This window comes from Ooceraea biroi, chromosome 8 (assembly GCF_003672135.1).
Source record: "Ooceraea biroi isolate clonal line C1 chromosome 8, Obir_v5.4, whole genome shotgun sequence".
Taxonomy (NCBI): Eukaryota; Metazoa; Arthropoda; class Insecta; order Hymenoptera; family Formicidae; genus Ooceraea; species Ooceraea biroi.
Window position 1 is genome coordinate 8260596 of NC_039513.1, and position 27636 is coordinate 8288231.

At 49.0% G+C, this 27636-nt stretch overlaps 1 protein-coding gene across 3 annotated transcripts in view; it reads left to right on the forward strand.

Annotated features, from left to right (window-relative positions):
* LOC105275697 (nucleolar protein 4-like) overlaps positions 1-12218 on the forward strand; it is a 65151-nt gene extending 52933 nt beyond the window's left edge. Inside the window, exons 4-9 of one of the 3 annotated variants that reach the window (XM_011332728.3) lie at positions 1624-2042; positions 2888-3091; positions 3416-3562; positions 6960-7174; positions 7699-7889; positions 8261-12218. In XM_011332728.3, coding sequence (XP_011331030.1) covers positions 1624-2042; positions 2888-3091; positions 3416-3562; positions 6960-7174; positions 7699-7889; positions 8261-8427 — 1343 coding nt within the window. In that variant the 3' untranslated portion in view covers positions 8428-12218. The remainder of the gene's footprint in view (positions 1-1623; positions 2043-2887; positions 3092-3415; positions 3563-6959; positions 7175-7698; positions 7890-8260) is intronic. The other 2 variants (XM_011332729.3, XM_011332730.3) reach the window with 2 other exon arrangements.
* The last annotated feature ends 15418 nt before the right edge of the window (positions 12219-27636 follow it).

Consider the following 27636-nt stretch of genomic DNA (forward strand, 5'->3'; position numbering starts at 1 on the left):
CGGCCGCGCGCGGGGACGGTAATTCGAGTAGCGTGTGGAAAATTAAGGCGGCTTGTCCGCTTTGTACGGACAGACGTCCCCGTATACGAGCGGACGCGGTTGACGTTCTTTATCGACCGCGCGACCGTACGGAACGCCGGCCGCAAGGCTGTCCCTTTTTAATCGGAACCGAGGAGAGCCCCGGGTGGAAGAGGCCTGCGAGGCTCGTAGCCTCTTTACGATCCCCCTGCGGCACTCCTTGCCGCAATCCGCACACCTTCTCGTACGTGAAGCCTTCTCTCGGCTACGACTTGTGTACCCGTGTCCCCATCGACATCCTCCTCGTGAAAGCACCTTTACCGTACGTTCTCTCCCGTGATCGTGACGGTAGAAGACCGCACCGCATTTTAACACCTCGCACACGCTATCCGGGAAGAAGGGGGGAGGCTTATTACGGGTTTTGAGAACGGGTCGTCGCCATTATTATCGTAGAGAAGAACACGGCTGGTCCGCGCAACGGTCGACGTCGACCGAATGACGGTCCAATCTTTCTGTCATCGTCGCGCGATTGACATGCCACGTTTCATTCTACCCTCCGGAGAGAGAGGATCCGGACTTGCCTGCCGCGGAAATCATAATCGCGCGCGTGAAATGAAATTAAGATTGCACCGATGTTCTACAAAATATATTTTCTATGCGAAGGGGAATAGAGAGAGGTGATGGAATCAGTCGTTCCAAATTAGTTTGTTGCTGCAACCGAGATCACGTTTCCGAAGAGGACGCGCAGCAGAGTCGCCCAACACGAACGACGCGCATTTAATTGTTACTATTGATACTGCATGATCTTGGCCGTCCATCGAGACTCTGTATTCACTCGAGTTCCCGTGACGTAACGGGCTTATTTATTCATCGGACGTTCTACCTATCATACCCGTATAAAGCCCAGCAACTTGTTGGGCGACTGATCGAGTTCGCTCGCCGAAATCCAACAGTCGATATCGGTAACTCGCACACGAAGGCATGGGGCCTTTAAAGAGTCGTTCGCGAGACGCTACCTCCGTTGGCCGATCATCCCTAATCAGTACCCTCACGCGAGCCAAACGCACATTGCGTTTATATTCGTACGTCGTTATTATATCCGCGGGATAAACACCACCCACGCGCTCTTCTCTCCTTTCTCTCTCTCTTTCTTTCCCTTCCTCTGGTCGTATCTGGCCGGTCGCACATGACCAGCTCTCCTCGTCTGACCACGGCGTGGGAAGGAAAAAAGTGTTCCCTTCTTTTGTTTCGACCGCAACGTTCTCTATTCATAAATCGAAACAGCGCGAGAGAGGCGGCGATCTAATCATCGCGGGTATTCAGCGGGAACGTCATTATGTCCCCGGCGCGCTGGTAGGCACCGCGTTCCACAACGGATAATTACCGATCGCGTGCGCAAAGTGTTGTTGCCATCGCCCAAATTTGCGTTATTAATTAGCAGTAATTATTAAAAATATCATCGTTCACCGTTGCATTCATTATCGATACAAATGGTACCAATAACGAGTCCATCGCAAATGACAGTTAAATAATAGTCATTATCATCATAATTGTTACTGCTATTGAAGAAACCATTGTATAATACATCTGTATCAATATACGCAGGTGCCTCGCGCAGGAAGCTCAAGAAAGAAGACCGCGCTAGGGTGAAACGCGCAAAAACATTCACGAAATCATTGCCGTTTGCAGACTCCCGAAACGGTTCTTCAGAATTGGGGGACATGCCAGCGGGGACAGTGCCGAGTCTGGGTACCGTAGCGGGGGTTGGCGGCGAGGACATGGCTTCCTTATGGGCGTCTTACGCCATGGGTTTCAAGAAGACACCGCCGCCGGCGTCGTCGGCAACGCCCTCGCGGTCCGATCGCGATCGTGAATCCAGTCCTCCCGGGGGCGAGGGGACAGGAAGCGCCCACGATGAAACTAGCAGTAGTGGCAATAAGGAAGACGAGGACGACGACGACATGGACGCGGATGAGGGCCTGGACCCGCGGCACCACGATCCCGAGCGTCTCAAGGCGTTCAATGTAAGTACACGCACGATCCGCGACAGATCGTGATCGTGACCGTAAAGACGCGGCCCATTTTCCGGACTTCGCGAACAGAACCCGGAACGGAACACGATCATGTTTCTCCGCGATCGCGATGACCGAGCCCAAGAGACTGGTCATCCTGAAAAATCACGGAATTAAGGGATTTCTGAGATATTTTGCGATTCGTAGTTCGATCGAACAGTAGTGCCTCTCGTTACCGCGTCCTCATTACCGTAAATACACGTTGCGCGCCCAGCGAGCCAAGACGTATAACAGTAACCGAATTACTGGCCGCGCGGTCGCACGTACGTGTCTAACCGGTCGCTTTGTGCAACTGTCGTTGCAAGAAAAGCCTCGTTCGCGCCTCGCACGACCGGTGGGAAGGGAGAACGGAAGGAGCCGCGCAGGTGGAAGAGAACGGTAATGGTGCGGCCGCAAAAGTTAAGACCGGCCTGCACGGCGGGCTTTTCCGAAAAACTCTAATTATCGTAAAGTTTTATGGGCGTACGGTACGCCGGACTCGCGGCGAACACCATACGCCGTTTCTCTCATCCGTGGCCGTTTTCCCTCCGTGGTCTTTCCCCCTCGTCCCTCGTATATAATTCTTGCCTCTCTCTTTTTTCGGGCGTTTTCCCCATGAAAGCCAAGCGGCCACAGCTCCGTGGCGCTGGCCATGGCTGCGCCGGCCAGCTTCTTAATTAATTACAATTAGTTTAATAGAGCCCCGGTGTTGCGCGCCCCACCGCCGTTAAATTCTTAATTCCTTGAGCGGTTAGCGAGACGCGCGCGTATCCCGACTCCGCGCTTAATTCACTCCGCTAACGTGGATCGCTGCGCAGATGTTCGTGAGGCTGTTCGTCGACGAGAATCTGGACCGTATTGTGCCGATCTCGAAGCAGCCCAAGGAGAAAATACAAGCGATCATCGACAGTTGCACGAGACAGTTTCCCGAGTTTGCCGAGAGGGCCAGGAAGAGGATCCGGACGTACCTGAAGAGCTGTCGGAGGAATAAACGGGGCAGGGAGGGTGCGCCCTGGGACGCGGTAAGTCTCCATCATACTCGATCGCGAAATGACGGATCGCGAGCATCTCTCTCGAGATCGTCTCGCGTTCCGATACATATCGCTTTCGAGTTTTCAAATTCTAGATGCGCAATTTTCCGTTCAAGTCCTGAACTTCCTTCCCGAAATTGTCTGCCTCGGGGATTGATTAAAGTCGCGAGGAAAGCCCGAAATATCCGCGTCGAAAGCTCGAAAGCATTCTCGCGGCGTGAGTCAAGCTCGCGCGGCACGCGCGCCGCCAGCGACCATCGCCATCATCATCATCATCGCCGCGCGCATGTGACGCATGTACGCATTTCTTTTTAGGCCAGACCCACGCCGGCACACTTGACCTCCGTGCAGGCCGAGCAGATTCTGGCAACCGCTTGCGAAAACGAAAGCGAGAACGCGAAACGCATGAGAGTCGGTTTGGAGCCGGTGTCGCAGCCTATGCCAACTCTTCCGGCCGCTACGGTGAGTAATGATCACACGTAAAGGGGGTAGGGGGCGACGACGCGCGCACGGCTACAATGTCGCTCGACAGACGTTTCAACATCTTTAGCTCTCGACGGTAATTGCGGTTGTCGCAACTCGTTCGCGCTTCCAGAACGGCGCGCGCGCGCATGTGCGTGTGTATGTGTCCGTATATGACATCCCTGCGCGGCTACCGCGAGATGCATCGCCGATTAATTTAAGGCTCTTTATCACCCTGCCCTCACGAGGATCGCGCGTGCTTCTCACGGACGTGATCTTCTAGCGCGCGAGCGCGTTAGACGCTACGCGCGCGCAACCTCCGAGCGTTTTTGCCGACACGCGCGCGAGAAACGGGGAGATTCATTAATCAACGATTTTTAGATGACGACTCGCGGATGTTTGCGCACTTAGTGAATCATGAACTGAAATATGGGGGGCAATAATTTACCGCGACGGACTTGCGCGCGCGTCTGAGTAATTGCGAGGAAATAGATCGCGACGTGCGTTACTGCGGTACCGAAACCCGATGATGCATCACGGTGTTCGAAACGATCCGACACGAGCATCTTTGATGGGAGCACGAAGACGAGGGATCTAGGACGAACTAAGGACGGAGCAACGAAGCGGGGAAATAAAAAATTTGGAGAGAATCATAAAAATAGGACGCTCTGCCTTTTCCGAGTCATTTCTTGGATTCCGCAACGAGCATGATCCTCGAGAAGTAACACGATTAGCAACGTGGAACAAATGGAAAATTAATACGATCCGGAGCGGCGATGATCATTACGAGCAATGAGGAGGAACGAACGCGGGAGAAGAGGAAAAATTGGGACGAAACGAGATTGGCGAGTGTGTATAGCTTCACTCTCGCGCTGCTTTATCGCTTCGTCGCGCGTGGAAATTCGACCAACTCCTGCGGAACGAGCCAGGCGAGCGAGATGTACGTGGACGGCGAGTTAGGATTGATATAGGTACCGCAAGAGAGAGAGACCAGTGATAACCCGCGGGTCACGCACCTCTCCCACTCTGATACGAACCGCGCTCTACACTGCGCCGTTTTACGGAAGGCCGACGGTCGCAGCAGCCGCAGCAGCAGCAATCGACCTCGACTACACGCGCGAGCGGAAGAAATGCTGAAAATACTCGCGGAAGAAACGCGCGATGCGTAAAAACTGCGTGGCGAAGAACGCGGGAAAAGGCCACGACGAATTTTGCGCGTCGCCGGCGACACGCGCTTTCACGCTCCAGACGAAGAAAGGCATGTGATCAGCCTCGCGATTAGCATTTTGTAAATTTGCGCTGGGTTACGTCAGCTGCGCGAAGTCGGTTTGGAGCCCGAAGAGGTGGGAAGGAGCACTGATGGAGGAGCGAGCTGACGAAAATCGGATTGTGAGATTCTATTCCCCTCTCGAGCGAGTGACCACCCTCCTCTCGGGAAGCGCCGATTAATTTCGCGGGTACGGGCGATTCGTTGTCACGTCCAACGCGCGCATCGCCGGGTCCGTTCACCCCGACGACATAGCGCGGGAAAAAGGGGGATGACCGCAAGGGAGGTGCAAGACGTGAAGGGTAACGGGGTGACGCGAGAGCCCTTCGATTTTACGACTCGTGCTGTCTCTTGCAGGCGCACCTAATCTTCTTCTCGCGACATCGCCGCGTGATCTCTTGCCCTCGTTCCCGTTGCTGGTTCCACTCTGCGGATTCCGCGGAGTTGGCGAAGACGAGCACACGACGTCGTCTTCCCTCGCTCCCGTCTCGCCGCCTCGTCTTCCTCCTTGTCTCGCGCCACGTCCCACACGCAAACGAGGAGCTGAAACGCACGCTGTACCCCCTCTTTCTCTATCTCTCTCTCTCGCCGGTCCCCTGACTTATCTACTTTGAAAATCCCTGTCCGAGAAAGAGACGAAGAAACAGAGAGAGACCCGATAACCTTTCCGGCGACCTAAGCCTAACCCATTAAGGAGAAGACCTCTGTCTCTCTCTCTCTCTCTCTTTTTCCCTCTCGTGCATACGTATGCCGGGGTCCGCGAGTGTCGGACGGCTATCTGCTCCTCGTGGCCACCTATATAATTGACGTCAACGCACACTGTGCTGGCCTTTCATAAAAACACCTCCCTACATCCGTTCTACGCCGCTCGAAGATTTCATTCCTCCGTGCTGGCCGGGGCCCTCTCTCCCCGCCCGCGACCTCCCCGAGACTCCACGTCGCTCTCCTCCCTTGCTCTCCTCTCATCATGATCCGCCTGACTCTCCTGCTCCCCGCCAACCCCCGCGCGCGCGAGTCTCGCGCCCGATCTCCTCCTTCGCCGAGCAAGTCATCCGTTTCTGCGGTGGAAACGCACATCGGCCACCTCTCGCCTTCCAGTGGTCCAACTTCCCCTCATTCCTCCCGTTCTCCACCTTCGTTTCCACGAATTAATTTCCTCCCGAGCTTACTCACGCCTCAACGTCGCTTCGTTGCATCCGGACGTTCTATCCTTCCCTTCCTCTCTTTCCTTCTCTTTGCGTTCCTGGCGTGCCTCCCCCGTGTCAATCCGCTTTTTTTTCACCCCCGCGTTTGCTTTCCTCCCTTTCTCTTTCTCTCTCGCGCCTCTTCCTCCGCTCCTTCCTAGTCGCTGACCGAGAACGACTTTGCTCTTTTGAACCGCGCTGGAGTAAATGTTAATGCTATTGTTATCGTATCGATGCGTCGTCGTGGATGGCGGTAGGTGGGGGTGGAGCGCGCGAAAGGAAGAGAAGACAGAGAGAAGAAACACAAGAGGAAGTTGAAGTGAAGAAACTCCCGGTGCGCGCGTTTTGTTCCGCACGGTTGCTCGTAGCAGTGAATACGATCGTGCCCAATGATCAGGATCGCGCTGATAACGAGATCGCGGATGGATGATACAACGGACGATCAGCCCGGGTGTCGAGGATGATCGATAGTTCGTAAGGTGATAGTGTTGGTGCTGTCCTCGTGCTTGCAAATTATCGATTGATTGTTTGTTCGTGTTTCTCCCTACAATGAGGAAGAAGAATCCGCCGATCCTTCTCAAGGTATATCGTTGCCAGTCCGTCACAAAAACTCCCCCACCTCTCGAAAAGAAAAAACTATCGCTGTTACACACGCTAAATTTAATTTCGATCGTCGGTCGAAAACCAGGCGGCAAAAGTTGCACTCGAACTGGTAGAGCCAAGGGTGATTATTTCACGCGGAAAGGAAAATGCGAGTAGACTAAACATCAATGGCGATCGACGATTGCGTTTCGAACGCGTCTGAAAAGCAGGACTTAAGTATTTCAATGACGTGTTTGAGACGTAATTTACTTCGTAAATAACATATGTAAATATTGGGAAACTGTAATGCATGATCGATATAATGGGTCGCGTGGAATAAAAAGTTGGTGCTCGTTCATTGCAGCAAACGGACGTTCGGTCGAGTTTGGAGCACTTCTCGAGCACGCCGGTTAAGTCACTTCCGGGCAAGAGGGAGGACACTCCTCCGGCATCGATAACGACTCTGGTACCACTAAACAATTTGGCGAACTTACCGAGCAGCACCCTCTCCTCCACGCCGCTGTCGCTCGCATCCGCGTCGAAGCTGCTCACGCCGGCGGACAACAAGAGTCTCATAAGGTCAGTACGATGAACTAGTTGCGACGAATGGAACCCGTGTTTTCTTACTGGCAACGTAATAGAGCCGGCGATATACATGACGCCGTTCTCTTATCCGCTTTCTTAATTAGCTGTCCACCAGCGCGTAATCAAGGCCGACCCGATTCGATAGCGCCGAGCTGCTTTTTCAGATCAAAAAATCAACCCGCGTCAGTCCATTATTAACTGGCGCTTTTCTCCGCGTTTGTTTCCTTTTCTCTCTCTCTTACGAGGAAGCCGTCGTTACGTCGGATGTCCTCTCGGTTGCAAGCGCGATTAATTTACGTCCGCCGCAGTGAATTACCGTAACCGATTATCGCGTCAGTGGCGCGGAGATCCGTCGAGTCGGCCGAGTTCCAGATAAGGCCTCGCCTTCGCGGTCAAAGGCCACGGCACAAAAATTCACCGGGCGCCCCGCCGAACGGGCGCACGTCCTTAACGGGACGTGGGGCGCTAATCAGCGTTGAGCATTTATCACTAATACGCATCTCATTCTCGTTTTCCAGCCAGGCGACGATAGTTAGCTCATCGACGGTGAACGGCGTCGCCAGCGGTGGGGCACCAACGGCGATGTACAGACCCAACTTCAGCCAAGCTTTTCAGCGGGCCGGACCGACAACGGTACCGCCGACTCTCTCGGCCGGACTGTATCCGACTCAAAGTTTCACCACGGGCCTATTAAGCAACGGTATACAAAGTAATACTGGTCATTGGTGTCTTCATTTAAGTTCGCTTTCGCACGCATTTTTATCTCGATTTGCATCTCTTTCCCAAGCGCGAACTCTCCACGTTCCGCTCGAATCTATTAATATAGGTATTTTTTATGCCCGTTGTGCCGAGCTTATCAGTGGCTCATTAGCAGCAACGGTGTTTGATTGACGAGCAGTTACGTAAATTCATCTTGCGAATTGTTTGCTTGCACGTTTCGCTTCCGCGCAAGAACGTTCCGATTCTTGTACCGTCTTGCGACGTGGCTTGCGCAATTGAGTTGCGCGATGAAAGCTATTGAGTTTTCGCACGCTCGATTTTAATCGATCGACTTTTAAAGCCGCCTTGGTACTCTTGCAGGACCGACAGATCTGAGCATGAAGAACACGAAACCGCTGCTGAGTCACAAGCTGAACGCGACGGAAATGACGGCGGTGAGGCAGCTGATAAATGGATATCGAGAGTCGGCCGCCTTTTTACTCAGGTCCGCCGACGAGCTGGAGCAACTGTTGCACCAGCAACCATAGAGCTACATCTACGCGGCCGGCGCTCAGCCACTCGGCTTGTAGTCACGAGAATCAGCGAGGATCACGAGCATCGGCACACCTGCTGCATCATCGACGAGAGCGGCGACGGAGTCATCAGTGTAGATGGTTCTCTTCAAGGTCCCTTGCGCTCTGTCGGCAATGTGACTTTCCTCATGGACTTATCCTCCGTTGCGGAGCGATGTACCGAATTAAACGCAGATCGATCAGACGATGCGCGAGGGATAACAAAGGCGCGAGATTGTACGTGACTAATCGAGCTCACGGATGATTTGTAAGATCTGTCAGAGTTGCTTCATGATAGGAGCAAGGAGATGATTCGGTGGTGGAGTCGAAGGAACCGGAAGGCTGAATTTACGATGGAAGATTCATTCGTAGAGAGATTATATTGAAGAAGCAAGCGACTCTTATGCGGATCCGTCGACGTTGTCGCTTACAATTTGGCCGAAAGACGCCAATAACATAGTTCCATATAACTGCATACTTCATTACGTATGGCGACGCCGCCGGCGTTAATTCTAGGCTTAAGAAAACTACTCGAACAGGGTGTACATAAAAAGGAATTACAAGATATTTACTTAATTAACTGCTAAGTGATTTTCGAGAATGACGCGAGTTCGGACGCGCGCGAGAAATGAAGGGAGGAGCCGAGAAAGCTTCCGGAGGACGCAGACCGTGTCAAACCGGAAGCTTCTCTTCCTCAAGGCGCGTTTGCATTCTTTCCTATTCAGATTCGTAAGCTTCGAAAGACCAGCTCACGCGAGCTCCGCAGAAACCTATTTACATTCACCGTTTCCAATGACGACTTTCTTACGAGATGTTAATTTCGCTAATCTATCTCTGTTGTTATGTACATACGAGGTAAGAAATGATATATATGATGCAAATAGATACTCTCTCACTCGTATAAGTACGAGCACGCGCGAGATGTTTCTCGAGAAGGTGAGGCAGCGCGACTAATTCGAGAGTGGCGTACGTGGAATTTTGAAAAACCACGAAATAGGATATGGATGCGAAATATGCATATTGTGCACTGACGGCACGTATGAATTTCGCAAAGAATTCTTTTTCAAACTTCAGCGCTTTTTGCCACTGTCGAAGCGAGCAAACGATTCGAGATTCCGCGTCAGTCATAACGTGTACATAGAGACAAACGCGTACGCGCATCGCCACAGGTGTATATAGCACGTAAGTCGCAGGACAAGATGGATTTTTTTATTGACGACCTGTTAGCGGCCAGAGGGAATTATTAATTAAACGATAACTGTACAACGTGGTCGTAATGTAGTCAGAGTCGTCTTGGAGGCGGGAAAGCGTAGTGATCGAGAGTATAATTTCGGGACCATCTTGTCACGATCGGACAATACGTTGCGACCGTATTCCGTGGTCTCCGGACGCATCACTGTGTTACCAAAGAGCACTAATTATTATCGGTAATGTACGTATAGCGCTATGAAGGGATTGCGTATTTCTTCTTCTTCTTCTTCTTCCTTCCGTTTTATCCTTTCAAGCGATATTTTTCTCCTTTCACGAGAAATCATTTTTTTCGTTAATTAATTCTACGAGGATAGGTATTACTTGCACCCATACGTGCGGATTTTACGTGATCACTGTACATGTCGTCTCTGATTACGAGTTTACTTATTATTTTTTTTATTATCATTAATATCGATATATATATATATATTATCATTATTATATTTTTTATTATTATTATCATCATTATTGTCACGATTATCATCGTTTTTGATGATACCGTCGCGGATCGAAGAGTGAGCGAAGGCCGAACGGAGGTGTTCGCGCCCGAGTCGTCTCGTCCGCTGATGTATCATTTCACATAGAAAATTTTCGCTCGTTACTGAAATCTACTCTGTCGTTGTTTTGTACATAGTTTATGCACATTGTCGAAGTACATACATATAAAGATTGCGGATTATTAAGTTGCTTAACTATTAGATACACAAAAAAGAGTATATTATAAAATATATAGATATGTATATATATATACATATATGTATATATAATATATAAAATTATATATACATATACATGTATATATATAAATATAAAATAACTTTATGCGAATGATTGCTGTCATCGTCGAACTCCAAATGCGAAACATTCCAATGGAAGAAAAAACAAACAGAAAACCACACATTGATGAGGAAGATCCAGAGAGAAAATTTTATTTAAAAAAGGAACGTGGTGTATGTGGAAGTGAGAGAAAGAGAAAACGAGCGAGTACGCGAGTATGTATGGAAAAAGAGAGAAAGAGAGAGCGAGAGGGGGAGTATGGAGACAGAAAAAGGGAAGCGACAGAGATGCGTGCATGCGTGTGTGCATGTGGCCGTGGAACATGTACGTTCGTTGACAGTTTTGCGGGAATCACGACTTTTACTGATTGGAAAACGCGAAAAAGTCGTACTTCCTTTTTCCTTTTCCGCTTGCGAGCCCGTCGGTCTCCCCCGCGACGATCTTGCGGCGCTCTTAAGCGCGTAAGAGCGGCTATACCGAATAAAAAAGCGTTTCGTCAACTGGGAACCGACCGTTCAACCTCGTCAACGTCACTTCAAGGCTCGAGTACTTGCGACGGTGCCTATGTCGCACCGAGATGACACTTTTTTGTACCCCGTGTAGCAATCGAACGCACAATACACACATACATACACCTTTCTAATCAACGCAGTGCAATAGTCTAATAGCCGATACAGTTTATGCTCTATCGTGTATTGTCAGTCGTCGTCACGATCATCGCTTCTGTCACGCACGACGTTAATAGCCCTCGCTTATTCCCCTTCCTCCTCCGCCTCAGTCCTCAACCTGTCATTCATTGATTTCGAGCAGGCGTCACATTTCTTCGCGATTGTAAGCGATTGTCGTATCTCTTACCGTTAGTACATTGTACATCTATAGTAGTCCAGCCTGAGAGATCTCTATAGCCATGTACACCCCCCGCATCGCGGGGGGCAAGGGGACGGACCGAGCTCCGAACTACATGTTTCTCCTTTACCTGTCCACCTATCCCTCGAATCCGAGACTGTTACTCAGACGTAACAGTTTTTCACACTTGCGCATTCTACTGACGCGATTGATACACGTTTGTAATCATACGCCTAGACGATCCTGCGACGACCGTGGATCATGGATCACAGATCGGTTTTGCATCCGAGCTGAGGAAATTCACTGTATACCGATCCCCGTGATCCCCGATCGAGTCAGGATCGAGTTGCGTCGATCGTGTCGTCGATTAACGTTGTTCCTTTCGCAGAAAATCCAGGCCCATCCGAAACACGCTGTAAAAGGAAAAGGGAAAGACGAAGGAGACGAGGTGCAAAGTTTTCCGTGACCGAGGAAACGCGCGAGACACTTACTCTGTTCTTCTTCCTTTTCCTACGTTCGATAAAAAAAAAAAGAGTGTCCGTCGTGTACCTTAATTTGCCTATACGCGAGAGCGCAGATCTACCGTTCATATATAGCCGCGAGTATCGATGTATATTGATTAAATGAAAAAAAATATGTATTTGTTCCTGAAGAAATAATAAGAGTAGTAATATACCGTAAACAAAAAAAAAATATTAATATTAATAGTAACGATAATGATAATTTGATGGTACATACTTTCTTATAAGTAACATTATACAATTACTACGATTACTGTAGAGTTGGTACGGTTCTTGAGGATGCCTTGCCTGTAAATGTAACACGTTAAATGAAAAAAATCTTATTATCTTGTAAATGTTTTACCAAATATAATCTCTCTCGATTATTCAACTTATACTTCAGCCCCAATCCTTTTTAATTATCCCGATGCCCGACGAATCGTTGCGAATCATTTCTTTCTCTCTTTTCTTTTGCCGTGCATCGGTCTTTCCGCGTGATTAACGCCGGCCGAAAACTCCCAAGCAAAGCCGTGTGCTCGGCGCGATCATAAATATCCGGCCGCGTGCATAATCGCGGCGCCTTTAAACGCGACGAGCGACTGGCTCGATAATGCATTACGATAATGCATACATGTCACACGAAATGGAAAGTCGAACAAGCGCCGGTGCCGGCGACAAGATCATGATCCCACCAACGCGATTGCGAAACGCTCGTAATAACGCGATGCGAATTAATTGCCCGTCCCTTGCATTCATCCGCCTCTTCGGGAAATCTCGCGGACAATGATCTTTTTTTGAACGAACGCTTTCGCCGAGATGCTTTCTTCCTCGTTCCTCATTCGATCCGACTTGATCGTGCCGTTTCGTGCATTTTCCTGCCGATAACGATTTTTTTCTCTCCGCGAGAGATATCGCGGGAGCGCATAGGTCGCGCACGAGCGAAAGAGGATCGTTCGATATTGCGAATCACGTCTCGCGATATGAATCTGGGAAGCGATATCGTTCCGCGAGTGGCGCAGATGCGGCTCATGCGTTCCGATCAGCGCAATGGCAAGCTTGAATCTTGGATTTGAGCAGATTGCGAAACGGCCAGACAAGTTGCCCGACTCGAACGGGGCGACTTGAATCACGCTGGAAGGCCAGATCGTTACGTCTCGCCTCGCCGCTCCCTCGGTCAACAATTCTTCCGCGAATATTTTTAAACTCCGCGTCGCGGCGAAAAGAGTGCCTGACCAAACACACTTTGGTCCAGCCGTTCAAACATGCTGTCAAAAAAACAAGTCGCTCGAGCGAGCGATTTGACAGCACGCTATTAACGACGATCGCTAATATTGGAATGCAGCAGGGCGTGCGCATTTTTTCCCTCCTTTTTTTACCTTCTCGTGACAATCAAGGACCAAGATTGAAGCCCGCGCGATTTCTCGATCCGCACCGGATCTATCAGGTCCACCGGCGATCATCCTGAAAGCGTCCTGGGAAACGGAGCTTGACAAAAAGATCGCCCTACCGCGCAGATCGATTCGCGTGCACCCGAGACGAGGGATATCGCGGGGGCTCGTGTCTTCGCTGAGAGTCACAAAGTCGTTTCCTCCGGAGGGCCCTCCGGAGTAACGTTTATCGGTTGGCAATGCATCACGGGCTTTACGAAGGCCTTTGCGTTCGAATGGCCCGCGGGTTTCAGGAGAATGCTGTGGTCACTATGAGACGTGCGGCTCGGACGTACGCACATAGGCATACACGTATATAGGTGTACGCGTATGTGCACGGCCTCACCTGCGTGCATTCCGCACGCGTTAGGCTCTCCTCACGCCGCGCGCGACCGCTTTGTCTTGAGTACGTCTGTCTGCCTGTCTGAGGAAAATTGCAATCCCAGAGAAAGAAAGACAAAGAGAAAGAGAGAGAGAGAGAAAGCGTTGTTCATTGGCGCTCTGGGACACGTCCCCTAAAGCGCAACCAAAATGCACGTACAAGTTTGACTATTACATCATAAGTTACATACAATCAATTAAAACATAATATATAAGTTACATAAATCATTTAAAACATAATATACTAATATACCTGCAGTATTAGAATTACAGAAAAAGAATAAAACGCAAACACAGCATATACCTAGCATACCTAGAGAGCCGCCACAGAAACATTCTCCCCACTAAGAATTTCATACATACACCGTTTAAAATTTGTGCCTTTATCGACTTTACGCATTGCGAAGGGCAGTTTGTTCCAAATACTGGATGCAACACAAATAAATGACCGCCTGAAAATCTCAGTTCTACACTGTGGAACCTGCAAGAGTTCCAAAGAGAGAGAGAGAGAGAGAGGGAGATACTAAGCCGTCGAGTTTTCTAGCCGCGGAATGAATCGCTTTTTGCAAAATAAAAGAATGTAATGCACACGATTCTTTATCATGCAACTTTATTTCATCATTTCTTTACCATTTCTGCAGGCATTTCGAGTTTACATCGTGAGGATTGTCTGACAGAATGGGAATGGCCGGTCGCTGGGTCGACCACGTTTTCCATCGACGGCCTCGCGGCGCCGTCCAAGTAGGACAGCCGGTCCGCGGCTTCGCAATAATTAAACTGCCTGTCGCGGGAAACGTCGCGCGGCGTCGTTTTAAAATTCATACGCGATCGCGCCGAGCGGTGTTCACACGCCGCTCGTTACGACCGCGCTGCGCGTAATTCAACCCTGAAGAGGCGGTCCGCGAGTGCGCCGGGGTCAGCGTGTTTTCTACGACCGTCAAAAGCCGCTAGCGTGAAAGAGGACATATGCTCGCTCGCTCGCTCGCCTCCCAGATGTAGAAGCGTGTTCCACGGGCTGGTACGCGCGCGTACCAGCCCAGCGAAATAGCGTGCGGCACACTCGTCGGCCTCGGCTCCGACCGGGCGTGGTGTGCGCGACCATAACGGATGTCTTTGTAGCGATGATTCCTTTCTCACGAGGGGCCGGTCCAGCCTGATGCAGGATCTCTCGCCGAGATCGTCCCTCTCGAAGGATGCTTGGAGGTTCCTCGGACAGTCCCACCATGGAACGATAACTGCGAGCGTGGCCGTCCACCGGGATGATAAGCGCGAAGGATGTAGCCTTGCCGGATGTGACAAATGTAATGCGACTGTTCGTGGGATATTTTTGAAGTTATTGGTTTGGCAGGTTGGCGGAGAATGCTGCGCGATGTTCCTCACGCTCATTAAGAACAATCTTACGTCATCGGCGCTCACACGTTGTTTCTGGATTGCAGATTTAGAGAAATAATCGGAGATTTCTGTCGGACTTGGAGAGTTGAATTCGTGCGGGTTGCGACGAAGAGACGCAGGGCCACCTTGGTACAGCTGATGATCCGTGACTTTTGTGTGACGTTTTATTTTTATTCAGCTATAATACACCGTAAATTTGTGGACGAGCGTACTGGCGTCGTGGTAGTTAATCATCTAATTAACGCTTCTTATCAATCTCGCTTTCACAGTTTGTTTTATATACGATCGGCGAGATTGCGCGCGGATCCGTAGCGAGAGATCCTCGTTAAAAACGGGGAATAGTGATGCACGCATGATGCGCGATTAATTAATTTATTAATTAAAATTTATCACGAGACTCGCTTTCGTGTCACGCCCACGCAGCGGGATCGATAAGCTATCGCGGGATATAATCATGGGTTTACGTCGTTAACGAATGTGCGAATAATAAACGCTGTTGCCGCAATACGACAGCGCGATATTGCGCACCACATTAATGAGAAGCCGAGTAGTGTGAAACTCATATCGCCATCCCGGTCACATTGTTCACGAATTTGCGTAATTTCTTAATTTACCACAGGGTAAGTCTCACTCACAAGCCCCTTCGAGTCCGCACGGAGTGCCCGGAGTGCTGACAGCGACGAGTACTTTCGAGGATGTTTCAACATCCGCCGGTCTCTCGCGCTGAAAGTGCGTGGCGCCGCACGTTAACGCGGCTACGTGCGTGTCGCATCTACACACACAGGCACACACGTGAACCAAGTGTTTTCACATTTCTGTGCAGCGCGCAATTCATTCCCAGGTGCGACTAATGGTATCGCCGCTTCCGCTGCGCTCGGCGCAGCCTCGGGCGGTACCAGCCTCGCGTGATTCTAATGCGCTCCACGGCGAGATGGCTCCTTTTACCTAAACAACCCCATTTTCTCGGAAAAATGGAAAGCTGCGATCCTGAAGAGCGTTAAATCCTCTCGCGAGGCATGGCGAAAGTGATCCAATTTAGTTATGCGTGCGCGCACGCCTTCGTGCTGGCAGCGCGAAGCGAGAGAATTCTACAGCTATAGGTTTCATCTGACGCAATTTTTGCTGGTGATTTATTCGAAAGAAAGGGAAAAATTATTATTATTATTAGCTGGCATTCAAAACTCGAAAGTTCATAGCTGCAATTACCAAAGTTCGCCATCGATCCCTGTCCTGAGCTACTGCCTCCCAATCCCCACTCTCGGCGCCTATATCATTGAGATCTGACTGAATATTGTCTACCCATCTACGTCTTGGTCCACCTAACGGTCTCTTGCCATTTGGTCTACCCGTCATAATTTTATACGCGGTTCTATCCTTTCCCATACGCGCGACATGACCCGCCCACCTTAATCTGCGTGATTTAATTACATTAATTATATCCAGACTATCATAAAGTTTATGCAGCTCGACGTTGTGTAGTCTCCGCCATTCCCCCGTTTCCTCATCGCGTTTCGCCCCGAAAATTTTCCGTAATACCTTATTCTCGAAAACCCTAAATTTCTTTTCACCTTGTAAAGTAAGTGCCCACGATTCACTTCCGTACAAAGCTACCGGGAGAATAATGGTTCGATATATTCTAAGTTTTAAACGCCTAGATAATAACCGCGACCCAAGTAATTTACGGACCGAATAAAAGGCTGCATTTCCCGCGTTGATTCTTTTCTTAAGTTCTACCCCAGTATCGGAAAGGGAGAAATACTGCTTGAAAAATCAGTCGGAGTCGTCAACACATTTAATAACTGAAATTACGGAACGAAGTAGATGAAAATGAAAGACAGGAAATAAGAGAGAGAGAGGAGAGAAAATTGACGATGTTTGATGTTTCTCGATTGCCCAACGACCTCGATCAAGACCGTGGAAGCCGATGGTTTTCAAGACGTTTCGCCGTAAAACGTGCCGTCGTCGATCGCCGATCGGCTGACGCCAATTACGCTAATTACAACTGGCAATCAACGCGCGTATCGCGCATCAACCGAAAGACCAAAACCGCTTATTAAACCCGCGGCTTTAATGCTCATCCGACGACGTTACGGACTCGTCGTCCATCGCGTGGCTTCCACCGCGGTCAAAGGACGCTCGCTCGCCCTCGCGGGACCCCGGCAAGGTTGTCGGGGTCATTCGATTCAAAGGAAGGTTACATCAAGGTCACAGCGCGGCGGGTGAGGCGGCGATTATAAGGCGCGAATTCACGCCGCGCGGCGGCTTCGCGCGGACGCGCCAGTCTCGCTTTCGTTTAAAAGGCCGGGTGAATCTCTCGAGACATGGCGTCCTCCTCTCTTCCTCCTGCGCCCGCGAGGATTCTCCGAGGATCGCGCAAATTACGTAAAATTATCTAATGGCGCAACTGCACGCAAATTTCGCGCCTTCCCGCTTGCGTCATTGCGCCGCCGTTCGAGGAATTCGTTTCCCGACTTCGCATGCTTGTTACTTGCAAATGGAGAACTCGAGAATCCTCTGAGGAAACAAAGTACCTCTCCCCGGTAGCTCTCAAGTAGCGTTTTAATCTTGTTTTAACCGTGAAAAGGTGAAACGCATCGGAAGCGGACAGCTGAATTAAAATATATCTGAGGGTATTCGAAAGATCCATGACGTTCAACGTATCTGAAAGTATATCTTTCACAATCTCGAAACTCTCCACGTTCGCTCCAGACACGCTTTTCCATTTCGCCATTGTTAATACGGAGCGAGATCGAATCAATTTCATGCCATCAGCCCGAGGGCCCGACGAGGAAACGATCGAATCGGTCTAGCCGCAGATTTATTATAATATCGATCGTAACAATAACGCGCTCCTTATTAACGACGTCGGGCGGTGTGCTCGTTAGAAAATCGAACACTGCCTCGACTTTACGACGCGATTAGAACGCCTCGGCCGGGGATTTGAACGAGCGGCGATAAATAGCGGACACGCCCGCGGCGCACGGTTTTTGTTGTAATCAGAAGCCGACGAATTTATTTGCATGGAGTCGCGGCAGGCTGCGCGCGCGCTCTCGCGCCGCGTAAAGCCATAGTAGCCGACTCATTAATCGTCCGTCGCGGTCGTAATAAGCCTTTAATCTTCCCGCGGACCCGCTACCTGTGAGTAACTGCTATTCCGGAGGCGTCGTGAGCCCCGGGAATCTCGAATATCCCGCGAATCTCCGCGTCCTTGCGCGCACGAGGAAGGGCACGCGCGTCCCGCCGTATAATTGATCGCGGTAATTAATCCGCTTAATAAATAAAATCTCCAAGAACGAGAGAGAAAGAGGGAGACAGGGGAGACGGGTCACGCCGACAAGGTCCGCCGCGACCTGGCTCGTGTGAGTGTGCCTTTAACGTCTCTTTGCCGGGGAACGACACCGTGCGCATGACCCTCGAGGGGGAGCAGCAGGAGGAAGAGGAGATCTCTTCCTTTTGCACTCGCCGATATTTTCTTTCCTCGAGAGGTTCTTGACCGCCGGACCAGCGGCGAACTTCGTCGGTGGACCTCTGACGATCTCGCTGGAGAACGCAGAAGTCCGCGATGCTTCTTCCAACGCCTGCTCAAACCGTGGAAATTATCGTAACATGAGTAAACTGTTCATGTGCAGATTGCATCTCTCTAATAAGTTTAGAAAAAGAATTTTGGAAGAGAAAGCTGCGTCCACTTCTCGCTACCGCCTTAATTAGATACACTCCGAGTTGCAGCTCGTATCTACATCCGCGATACGCGCCGAAGAGATTTCGCCAGCGTGGAAATGCTTTTCTTCTCTAAAAGAACGAGGCGATGCTAATCTCGCGATCTCACTCGTCGGAAGAGACGAACGAACGAGAGCAAGAAACCGCGACAAACCGTTTCAAATCTCGATCTCGTTCGGTGAGTTAATTATAGATCAATCACGAGCGCGAGCATCGACGCCCGTCGCCGCGAGATTAATTGATCGCCGCCGAATACGGCGGGTTGTTGCACCCGCAATTAAAGCCCGTTAATAAAGCACCGGAGGCAAATCGTTTCGCGCTCAGCGGAATGTGAAAGTGGATAAGTCGCTTGCTGTGCGATGCTGGTCGTGTACCTCGTGCCGCCTCCCTTGCTGCTGGATCTCATTATCGGTCTCGGACTTAATTGAGATTAGTTTTCGTAAACGGGATCTCGCGGGCCGGACCAGTTCCGCAAACCGCGGTCTCGCGCGAATGTCATTATCATGATCAAGTATGTGGGCAGCGCCGGTACGCGCCAATTAAAGCGTCGCTGCTTCCGCAGACCGCACTTTTTCTCGTCCCCGTATACACGCGCATGTGTATATGTGCGTATCGTAATTTCCATCTATAAATATCGATAAGATCAGCGTAAACGATCGGGCCGGACGATTACGCGGCAATATCGCGTTACGCAAGCGTCAGCCTGTCGATCGTCCGCCGTGCTCCGTTTTATGACTTAATTCGGAGGATAATAAATCAAAGTCTCGTCAGAACGCGATTAACCGGTGTGATTTTATTAAAAAAAGACGCATCCCTCTCTCTCTCTCTTTCTCTGTTAAGGGGGGAGCCTGCTTTAGAACGCTGAAAATAAGGTATATTTTACGAATTAGTTTTGGAGAAACTATACAGCGGATCATTATAAAACTTTGATGCATTTATTAGTACATGTTTAAAGATAAAAATAATTATTTTTTGATTTGAATATATCGCTTGTAGAGGTCGTCCTGGAGAAATCTTAGTGCAGCCGCGTCGCCGGCGTTGCAAATTGGTGAGCATTCTCCTGCCTCCAAATTTCGTCTAAACTGAAAAATTGAAATATCTTCTCGTTATTTATGAATTCCCATCGTCGATGAACCAAAGAGAGAAGAAAAAAGTTGAAAAGTGCCAAAATGGTGGAGCTTAGAACACAAAAGTACGATTTTTAGGCAAAGTTGTTGAACTTTTTCATGCAAAAATAATTGTTTAACTTAATGTTTTTATGAATATTAAAGGTTCATCGACGATGGGAATTCATAAATAACGAGAAAATATTTCAATTTTTCAGTTTGGATGAAATTTGGAGGCAGGAGAATGCTCACCAATTTACAATGCCGGCTGCACTAAGATGCCTCCAGGACGACCTCTACAGGCGATATATTCAAATAAAAAAATAATATTTTTTATCTTTAAACATGTACTAATAAATGCATCAAAGTTTTATAATGATCCGCTGTATAGTTTCTCCAAAAAAATTCGTAAAATTACACCTTATTTTCAACGTTCTAAAGCAGGCTCCCCCCTTAAATGAGCGGTTCTCCGATTTTCCTGAGGAGCAGGAGACCACAAGCCGCCGATTGAAGGGGAACTCGCGCGGCCCACGCAACGATCGCGCCCATACTCGTTACTTAGCTCGTCCCCCGCCGCGAAAAAAATAACGAAATACTTTCTATCATCGCAGCATCGTGGCCGTATATCAGAAAAGTAGACGTCGTATATTAGATGGCGAACGGCGAGCGGCAAACGGCGTTTCTCTCTCCGTGATGGCGTGACTCCGGCGCTATCGCATGGCAACCTTGCCGTGCATTATCGCCGATTAATAAGCCCTACGTTCTAAGAAAGCACCTCGGGGTTACGTACTTATCTGACATGCATCCCGCGTTCGTGGATCATCGCCGGAGGGTGAGGAGAGGAAGAGGACGACCCTCCGGTCTTTAACGTCTCTCGTGCGCGTCTCTCTCTCTCTCTCTCTCTCTCTCTCTTTCTCTCCTTCGCACATACGTGAGAGTGCGGCCGATCGCGGAACTCGCGGCTAGGCGATTCCGAGTTTCTTTCGGAAGTGACCATGTACATCGACCCGCCTCACCACCATCACACGACCGGCAATTGCAAATTTCCATTTCGTTCCGGCGAATTTGCTCCGCGAGGAAACGCAATGTCGAAACCGACACGCCGCTTCTACGCGCGGTGAGATAACGAGCCATCACGCGAGTGCCGATACAGAGAGTAATGTCCAGCGTGAGTTCCATGTAAAACTGCAACATTCATGATTTTTCTTTCCACTAAAATGTAAATTAAATTTTCTACAATTATGGAAATTGTCCAAATATTGAAAATTGTCAGAGGCTGAGAGAGAGAGAGAGAGAGAGAGAGAGAGACGCGCATCGATTCCCAATAAAATCCCATCACTGATAAGTGTGCGTACAGTTTAAACGTTTGATCCTCTCATCCATCTCGCAAAAATCGTAATTTATGTTAGAAAAAAAAGAACCGCTGGGATTTAGTGGCCGAGGTGACTCCGGCCGGCCGCTTCCGTCGTCGTAAATTACGATGACCGATTCGCGAAGAGACCCTTAGCGCGCATCGCGCGCAGTTCGACCTTCTCGCACGCTCCCTCGCCGAGGACTCGGCGAAATAATCGACCACGTTCCTGCGTTCCATGTACGGCGGTGGCGGCGGTGATGGTGGTGGTGGTGATGGCGGCTCCTTGGGCGGGGTGAGTGTGTGCACTGTACAGTTAGGACTTCTCGAGGAGGTGGAGAACATAATGAGAGAAACGTGCTGCCCCTTGACCCGCGAGCCGCACTGGCCTCGCCATATATTCGCATTGGGACGAAATTCTCGTTACGCGATACGGGTAACTAGAGGGTCGCCGCTGCTTTAAGGCAAAGCGTATCAAGATGACATGGAAAGCCGGGTTTGGAGTTGATTAAATGAGAAACCCGCGATGATATCATCTCGATCATTGTCCAAGTACGTACATGTGCACATACGCGCGCGCGAGACCAGTCTCCTCTCTCTCTCTCTCTCTCTCTCTTGAAAGAACTCCCTGCGAACTCAATTAATTGGTTATTATTTAAAACTTCGTTGCCTCCTCGCTGAAACGCGAGGCAGAATTTACCGCGATACAGTCGGATAATTAAGATCGTGTGCGCTCGCGCGCCGGATGATGAAAACAGTTTAGATATCGCGATACGGGCACCAAAAACGAGCCACGGACGTGCTTCCTTTCGGTCGATTAAATACGAAACTCCGCGAAAGAATTTAAATGAAGAGCCCGAGACAGTTCCGAGACCTAGTGAAGACCGGGCACTAATTATATCCGCAAGACCAATACTCGCGTCGATTAATTATTGGAGAGGCCGGGGCGAGACTGGGGCGACCAGTCTCTCCCCGGCCCCCCCCCCTCTCCCCCGTCCCTTCCTCGAAGGAACGAAGAAGAACTTTGTCGTTAAAGAATTTCTCGGCGTATCTTGCGTATCTCCTCGACGCCGGTCAGTTATCGTGCAAGTGGACTGGTATGATTTTTATCCCGCACAATGTCGAGTTATCCGCGCTCGTTACCGCAGAAGAGTATTTATAGCACGGCGATCCGGGGTGGAGATATCCCCGATGAACGATTCGCCAAAAAGGAAAAATTACTCGCCCAGATAAATTTATTGTAGGGACTAATTTTACAAGAGGAAGAATTATATATCGCGCGCGGCTGATGCGCGAGGCGAGACTTCAATCCGCCCGAACTGCAAGCAGCTGCGAGCGAGTTGTGTCTCTCTCTCTTATCGGCGCGCGGGATTTTTCGTCAACGCGCGACAACTGTTGCCACTTTCGTGCGACTGACGACCGTAATATTCGGGATCGTCTGACGACGACGCCGATAACGAACCGGTAACGAGCGTGACGGCTGCGCGACGAAGCCGCTTGCGACGTACCTTTCGGCGGGCACGGACTAATCCTCGAGGCGTGGACGGGTTCGGCTTTTTCTCAAATTAACGAGAGAGTGGGCAGCGATTATGCGTGGTAGCACCGGCTCCTCCCTCGGATGGTCGTGCTCGCAAAAAAGGAAAGATGTGTCACTCGCGAGCGAATGTCGTCACGCCTCCGCAAGGACTCGCGGCGAGGTCGAAGCGTGCTATTGACGAGGACGCGATCCGCCGCCTCGGAACCGTAAGGATAAGCCCGCTGTTCTTCCGACGAGCCGCGCCGCTCGGCTTGCGTAACGAGAACTCTCATTAGAGCTCTCCCTCGGTCTCTTTCTCTCGCCGCACCTCTCGTTGGATCCAATCCCACGCCTGAATAGCCGACTACTGACTGAGTGACTTACTGAATCCTTCCGCTGACGCCGAAGCACACGGGCCAAACGACTCTTACGAAACGACTATTCTTTTTCAACGGTCCATTGTTGCGGGCGCGCGCTTCCGCGTGCGCCGCTCTCGCGCGGGTTCACGCAACGCTCGACGACGTCGGACGAGACGTATCCGTCTCGCATCCGTCATCGTCATCGCTGCGACGGAACGACGACAGCGTGACACGGCGACACGACGTTTTCTCTGAGCAATTCCGGATAACTCGTCCTAACGAGAAGTCCCCACGCCGAGAGGAAGAGGAAAACTCGAGTTTCTCACCGAGACGCAAAGTCGCAGCATGACTTTGCCACTCTCGCCGGGATTTCTCGCCAGTCGGATTAATTAGACATTTCAATTTCCACGAGTGACTTGGATTCTTCTTAAACAATAAATAATAACAATTTCGTGATACTTCCACATCATGTTTCACCGGATCAACACGCGCATCGCGTCTCGATGATTTAATTAAATTTCAGGCTGCTGAAGAAGTTTCATTCAGCCAGCACGACAATGAAAATTTCTCGCTCTCGTCGCGCGAGACTTAACAGCTAACTCTCGATTGCCGAAAGCAGGATGTGACAACAGGACGGAATGTGGGCAGACTCCAAGGTAAGTGGCATGCCGTAGACTCTGCGTATCCTCGTTGTATTATCTCGTTGTCCGGAGAGAAGGCTGCACGCGGAATATGGAGCACTTACCCCGGTCATGGTAACGACAGGCCACTTAGCCTGGGTAACGACCGCTCCGACTGCTACGACCCGGAGCATCATCAAGCCACTCGACCGCTCGTGCACTCCGCCGGTTGGTGACCTTTACGCCATGGAACCACAGTGTTCCATTTTCGCGTAGATTGAAATTCCATTCGCGCGATCGCGAGATCGCTCACGGTCACTCGGCCGAGAGCTCTCGCGCCTCGCGAAAGCCAAAAGACGTTGCACGACGGCCGACTAACGGCGGGATTTGCGACTCATCGGCCGCCTTAATCGCGGATTGAGTGTACTTCCCTGGCGGCATCATGCACCTTCCTCGTGCACGTGCGGAATCGAAATGCTCGCCGGAGAATACGGCGACTGTGTTTAGAAGATAAGGTCCGTCTTTTCTTCTCGGAATGTGCACCCTCAGAAAGGATTTCTGATAACAAGACAAAAAATATTCTTGACTAATTTAATCGTATTACAAGTATAAAAAATATGAAAATAAAACAATTTTTAATTTAAATCAGTAATTTCTATTCTTCTCTCTCGAATTAAATAACATTGTCTTACTGTCTTGAGACAAGAGTAACATATACAAATTTATGCTTATATATTCTTGTATGTAGAATAATTTGATATTAGCGCCACTTTATAGTAGGCTTTGTCGATGTCGACGCATCATTTTCTCACAGTCGCTCGTCGACTCGGCGCTTCTGCGTCCTTTATTCCGATAAAACGGCCAATATTTATGTGTTGCAATCGAAAATCGGGAAAGTGTTTCTGTTATTTACAATGAATAAGTGCAATACTCTACAAGAAATATTAAAAGATATGGAAATGTAAGTGAGTATATACAATATACTTACTTGAGAAATAAGATTCGAGATAAGACATTTCCATATCTTCTAATATTTCTTGTAGAGTATTGCACTTATTCATTGTAAATAACAGAAACACAGAAACACTTTCCCGATTTTCGATTGCAACACATAAATATTGGCCGTTTTGTGCAGATTCTACAAATTCTCTTAGAAGAATAGAATAAGATGTCTTTTAGATCTGACAATATTCTGAAATCAAGAATATTTTGAACTTGCTAGAAATTTTTATCTAAATCCTTCTGAGAAAATTAATGAGATAGCACCAAGATTATTTGAATCTAGATTTTCGAATTTTCTATTCAAGATTAAAATATGCTTCTTTTCAATAATAAATATGATTGTCGCTATAGCGATCTTATTTTATGATAGATTAAAGAGTAATAGCATTAAGTCCAGAAATCTTTTCTGTGGGTGTGTCTATTCATTTGCTATTTTCGTAACGACTCTCTCCGTAAATCGGGAGCGATCTTGTTACATACAGGTCTTTTTGCAGATCATTATCGTGTTCTAATGCGTAGCATTTAACATTTTTAAACTACTCCTGACTATTAGGATAGATAAATTCGCTGTCACTGCGGCTGACGCGAGAAACGTTCCGGCGCGATTACTCGCAACGCCTCGACCGAACCTTTTTCCCGTGGCGTGCCTATCGAATGAGAGAATCGCGCGATCTCTGCGTGGCTTGGTCGCACGTGCAGCCATATGCGCGCCGTCCGAATCGAGATTAATTGTTCACTGGTCGTGGGCAATTACAACAATCAAAGCGCGCTATCTGCGCTGCCATGGAAAAGAGCGACACGCGCGTCGGAACCCGCCGCAGCCTCCAAGGGAATTGCGCATTGATATGCTTGGCTGCACGTGCGAATTACCGCCGGTGATATCGAGCCACCACCATGCACGCCGAGGAGGTATCGTGGCCGAGGCGTTTGAAAATCATTTCGTATCGCGGCCATAAACATTGTTTTCAATCGATCTTACCTAGAGCGAGGCAGCGCGTCGGATATCTCATGATACTCTCCTCCTTCCGGTCTCTCTTCAACGCGGATAATCATCCGAAGGTCCGACGTCTATACGCTTTTGTACGATGAAGACATAATGATCGACGCTCGGAAATCCTATGGTGTTTTTACGCACGGCGAACGCGACAGTTATTTATTCGCGATGCGTAATCCGCTCCGGTGCGGAAAGAAGACGCACGATTAATTTCCCTCGATACCGTTGCACGGCGAATCGCTTCCAGGAACTATGAGGATTAGATCACTTGAGGTACGCGCGATTTGAGACTCCCGTTCAGGTGGGGCTCCCCATCAAGCTGACAGTTATGAACGTCGCGCGACATCGCCACGACGAAGCTCGTCGTTTCCGTCGTTTCCACGGGGTCCCGCTCCATCGCGATCGCAATTTTACGGCGGAAAGGCAGCCAAGGGGTTCGCGATCGAAGTGTCGGATCAATCGTACAGTTTGAGCGTACAGCAGGGTTGCCAGAAATGGCACTCTTACAGGATGATCGTCGCGAAACCATCTCCACTCCATCCCACCACGTAATACCGCGTGCTGTTAAGAGTGCTATTGCTGGCAACACTGGCGTACAGTCGTCCGCATGGATGTAAGAATTACTGGATGGAGTGTAAAGTACTGTTGTAGAAGAGGGGAATGAATCCTGAAGAGTGAGGGGAAATCGCTATTGTGGCCATCTTGGTTGTTCACATATATATATATATATATATATATATATATATACATACAGGGTGTTTCCTAAGTAAGTAGACACACTTCAGGAGGATATTCCTTGGCTTATTTTAAGAAGAAAAGGTTATATAAACATATGTCCTAAACTGCTTTGTTTTCCAAAAAAAAGTACATCACTGTTTTCGTTCACTTTTCGTTTATTATAGAACAGTTTGTGTTATTGCAAATGAAACAAATGAAAAACAATAGTAACCAAAAAGAAAAATTATAACGAAAAAGAAAATAGTAACTAAAAAGAAAAATAATAACATCACAGTAACTGCTGAAAATGTCCACCTGCAGCCATGATACACGCCTCAACTCTCCTTTCCATTGATTGACATACACGCTCAAAAATACCTGGAGTGTTACGTATTCTTTCACATCCATCTATTATGCGATTTCTGAGATCTTCTTCATTTTGAATAGGTGTAGCGTAAACTAAAGATTTAAGCTGTCTCCATAGAAAAAAATCTACTGGATTTAAGTCTGGGGATCTTGCAGGCCATAAATGGTTTGGTCTTTGAGTACCTCGACCGATCCATCGATTGGCAAACTTCCTGTTCAAAAATTGACGAACTGCTAAGCTAAAGTGGGGTGGAGCGCCATCATGCATAAACCACATTCTATTTCTGAGCATGAGTGGAATATCTTCCAAAGGTAGCTCATCTTCAAGAAAATGTAGATACGAAGCACCGTTAAGTCTCAAGGGAAGAAAGACAGGACCAATCAAAAAATCACCAATAATTCCCACCCATACATTAAATGCAAATTGAACCTGAAAGTGAGATTCTAATATTGCATGTGGGTTTTCATCACACCAAAGATGGTTATTATGGAAATTTGCGATAGCGTTTCTCGAGAAATTAGCCACCATCCCCACTCCATTCCCACCGCTGTTGACTCGTACTGCAAAAGCACGCTATCCGAAAAGTGAACGAAAACAGTGATGTACTTTTTTGGAAAACAAAGCAGTTTAGGACATATGTTTATATGACCTTTTCTTCTTAAAATAAGCCAAGGAATATCCTCCTGAAGTGTGTCTACTTATATATATATAGCACATAATACATCTATTTTCACGTCCTATCGTGATTTAAGACATCGCGTGGAGGATTCTAAATTGTAGTAGTGAAAAGTAAACCTACAACATGCCGGATTGCGTACAAATATACAAACATACCGTGATATTAACCGTCATCGCCATCTTG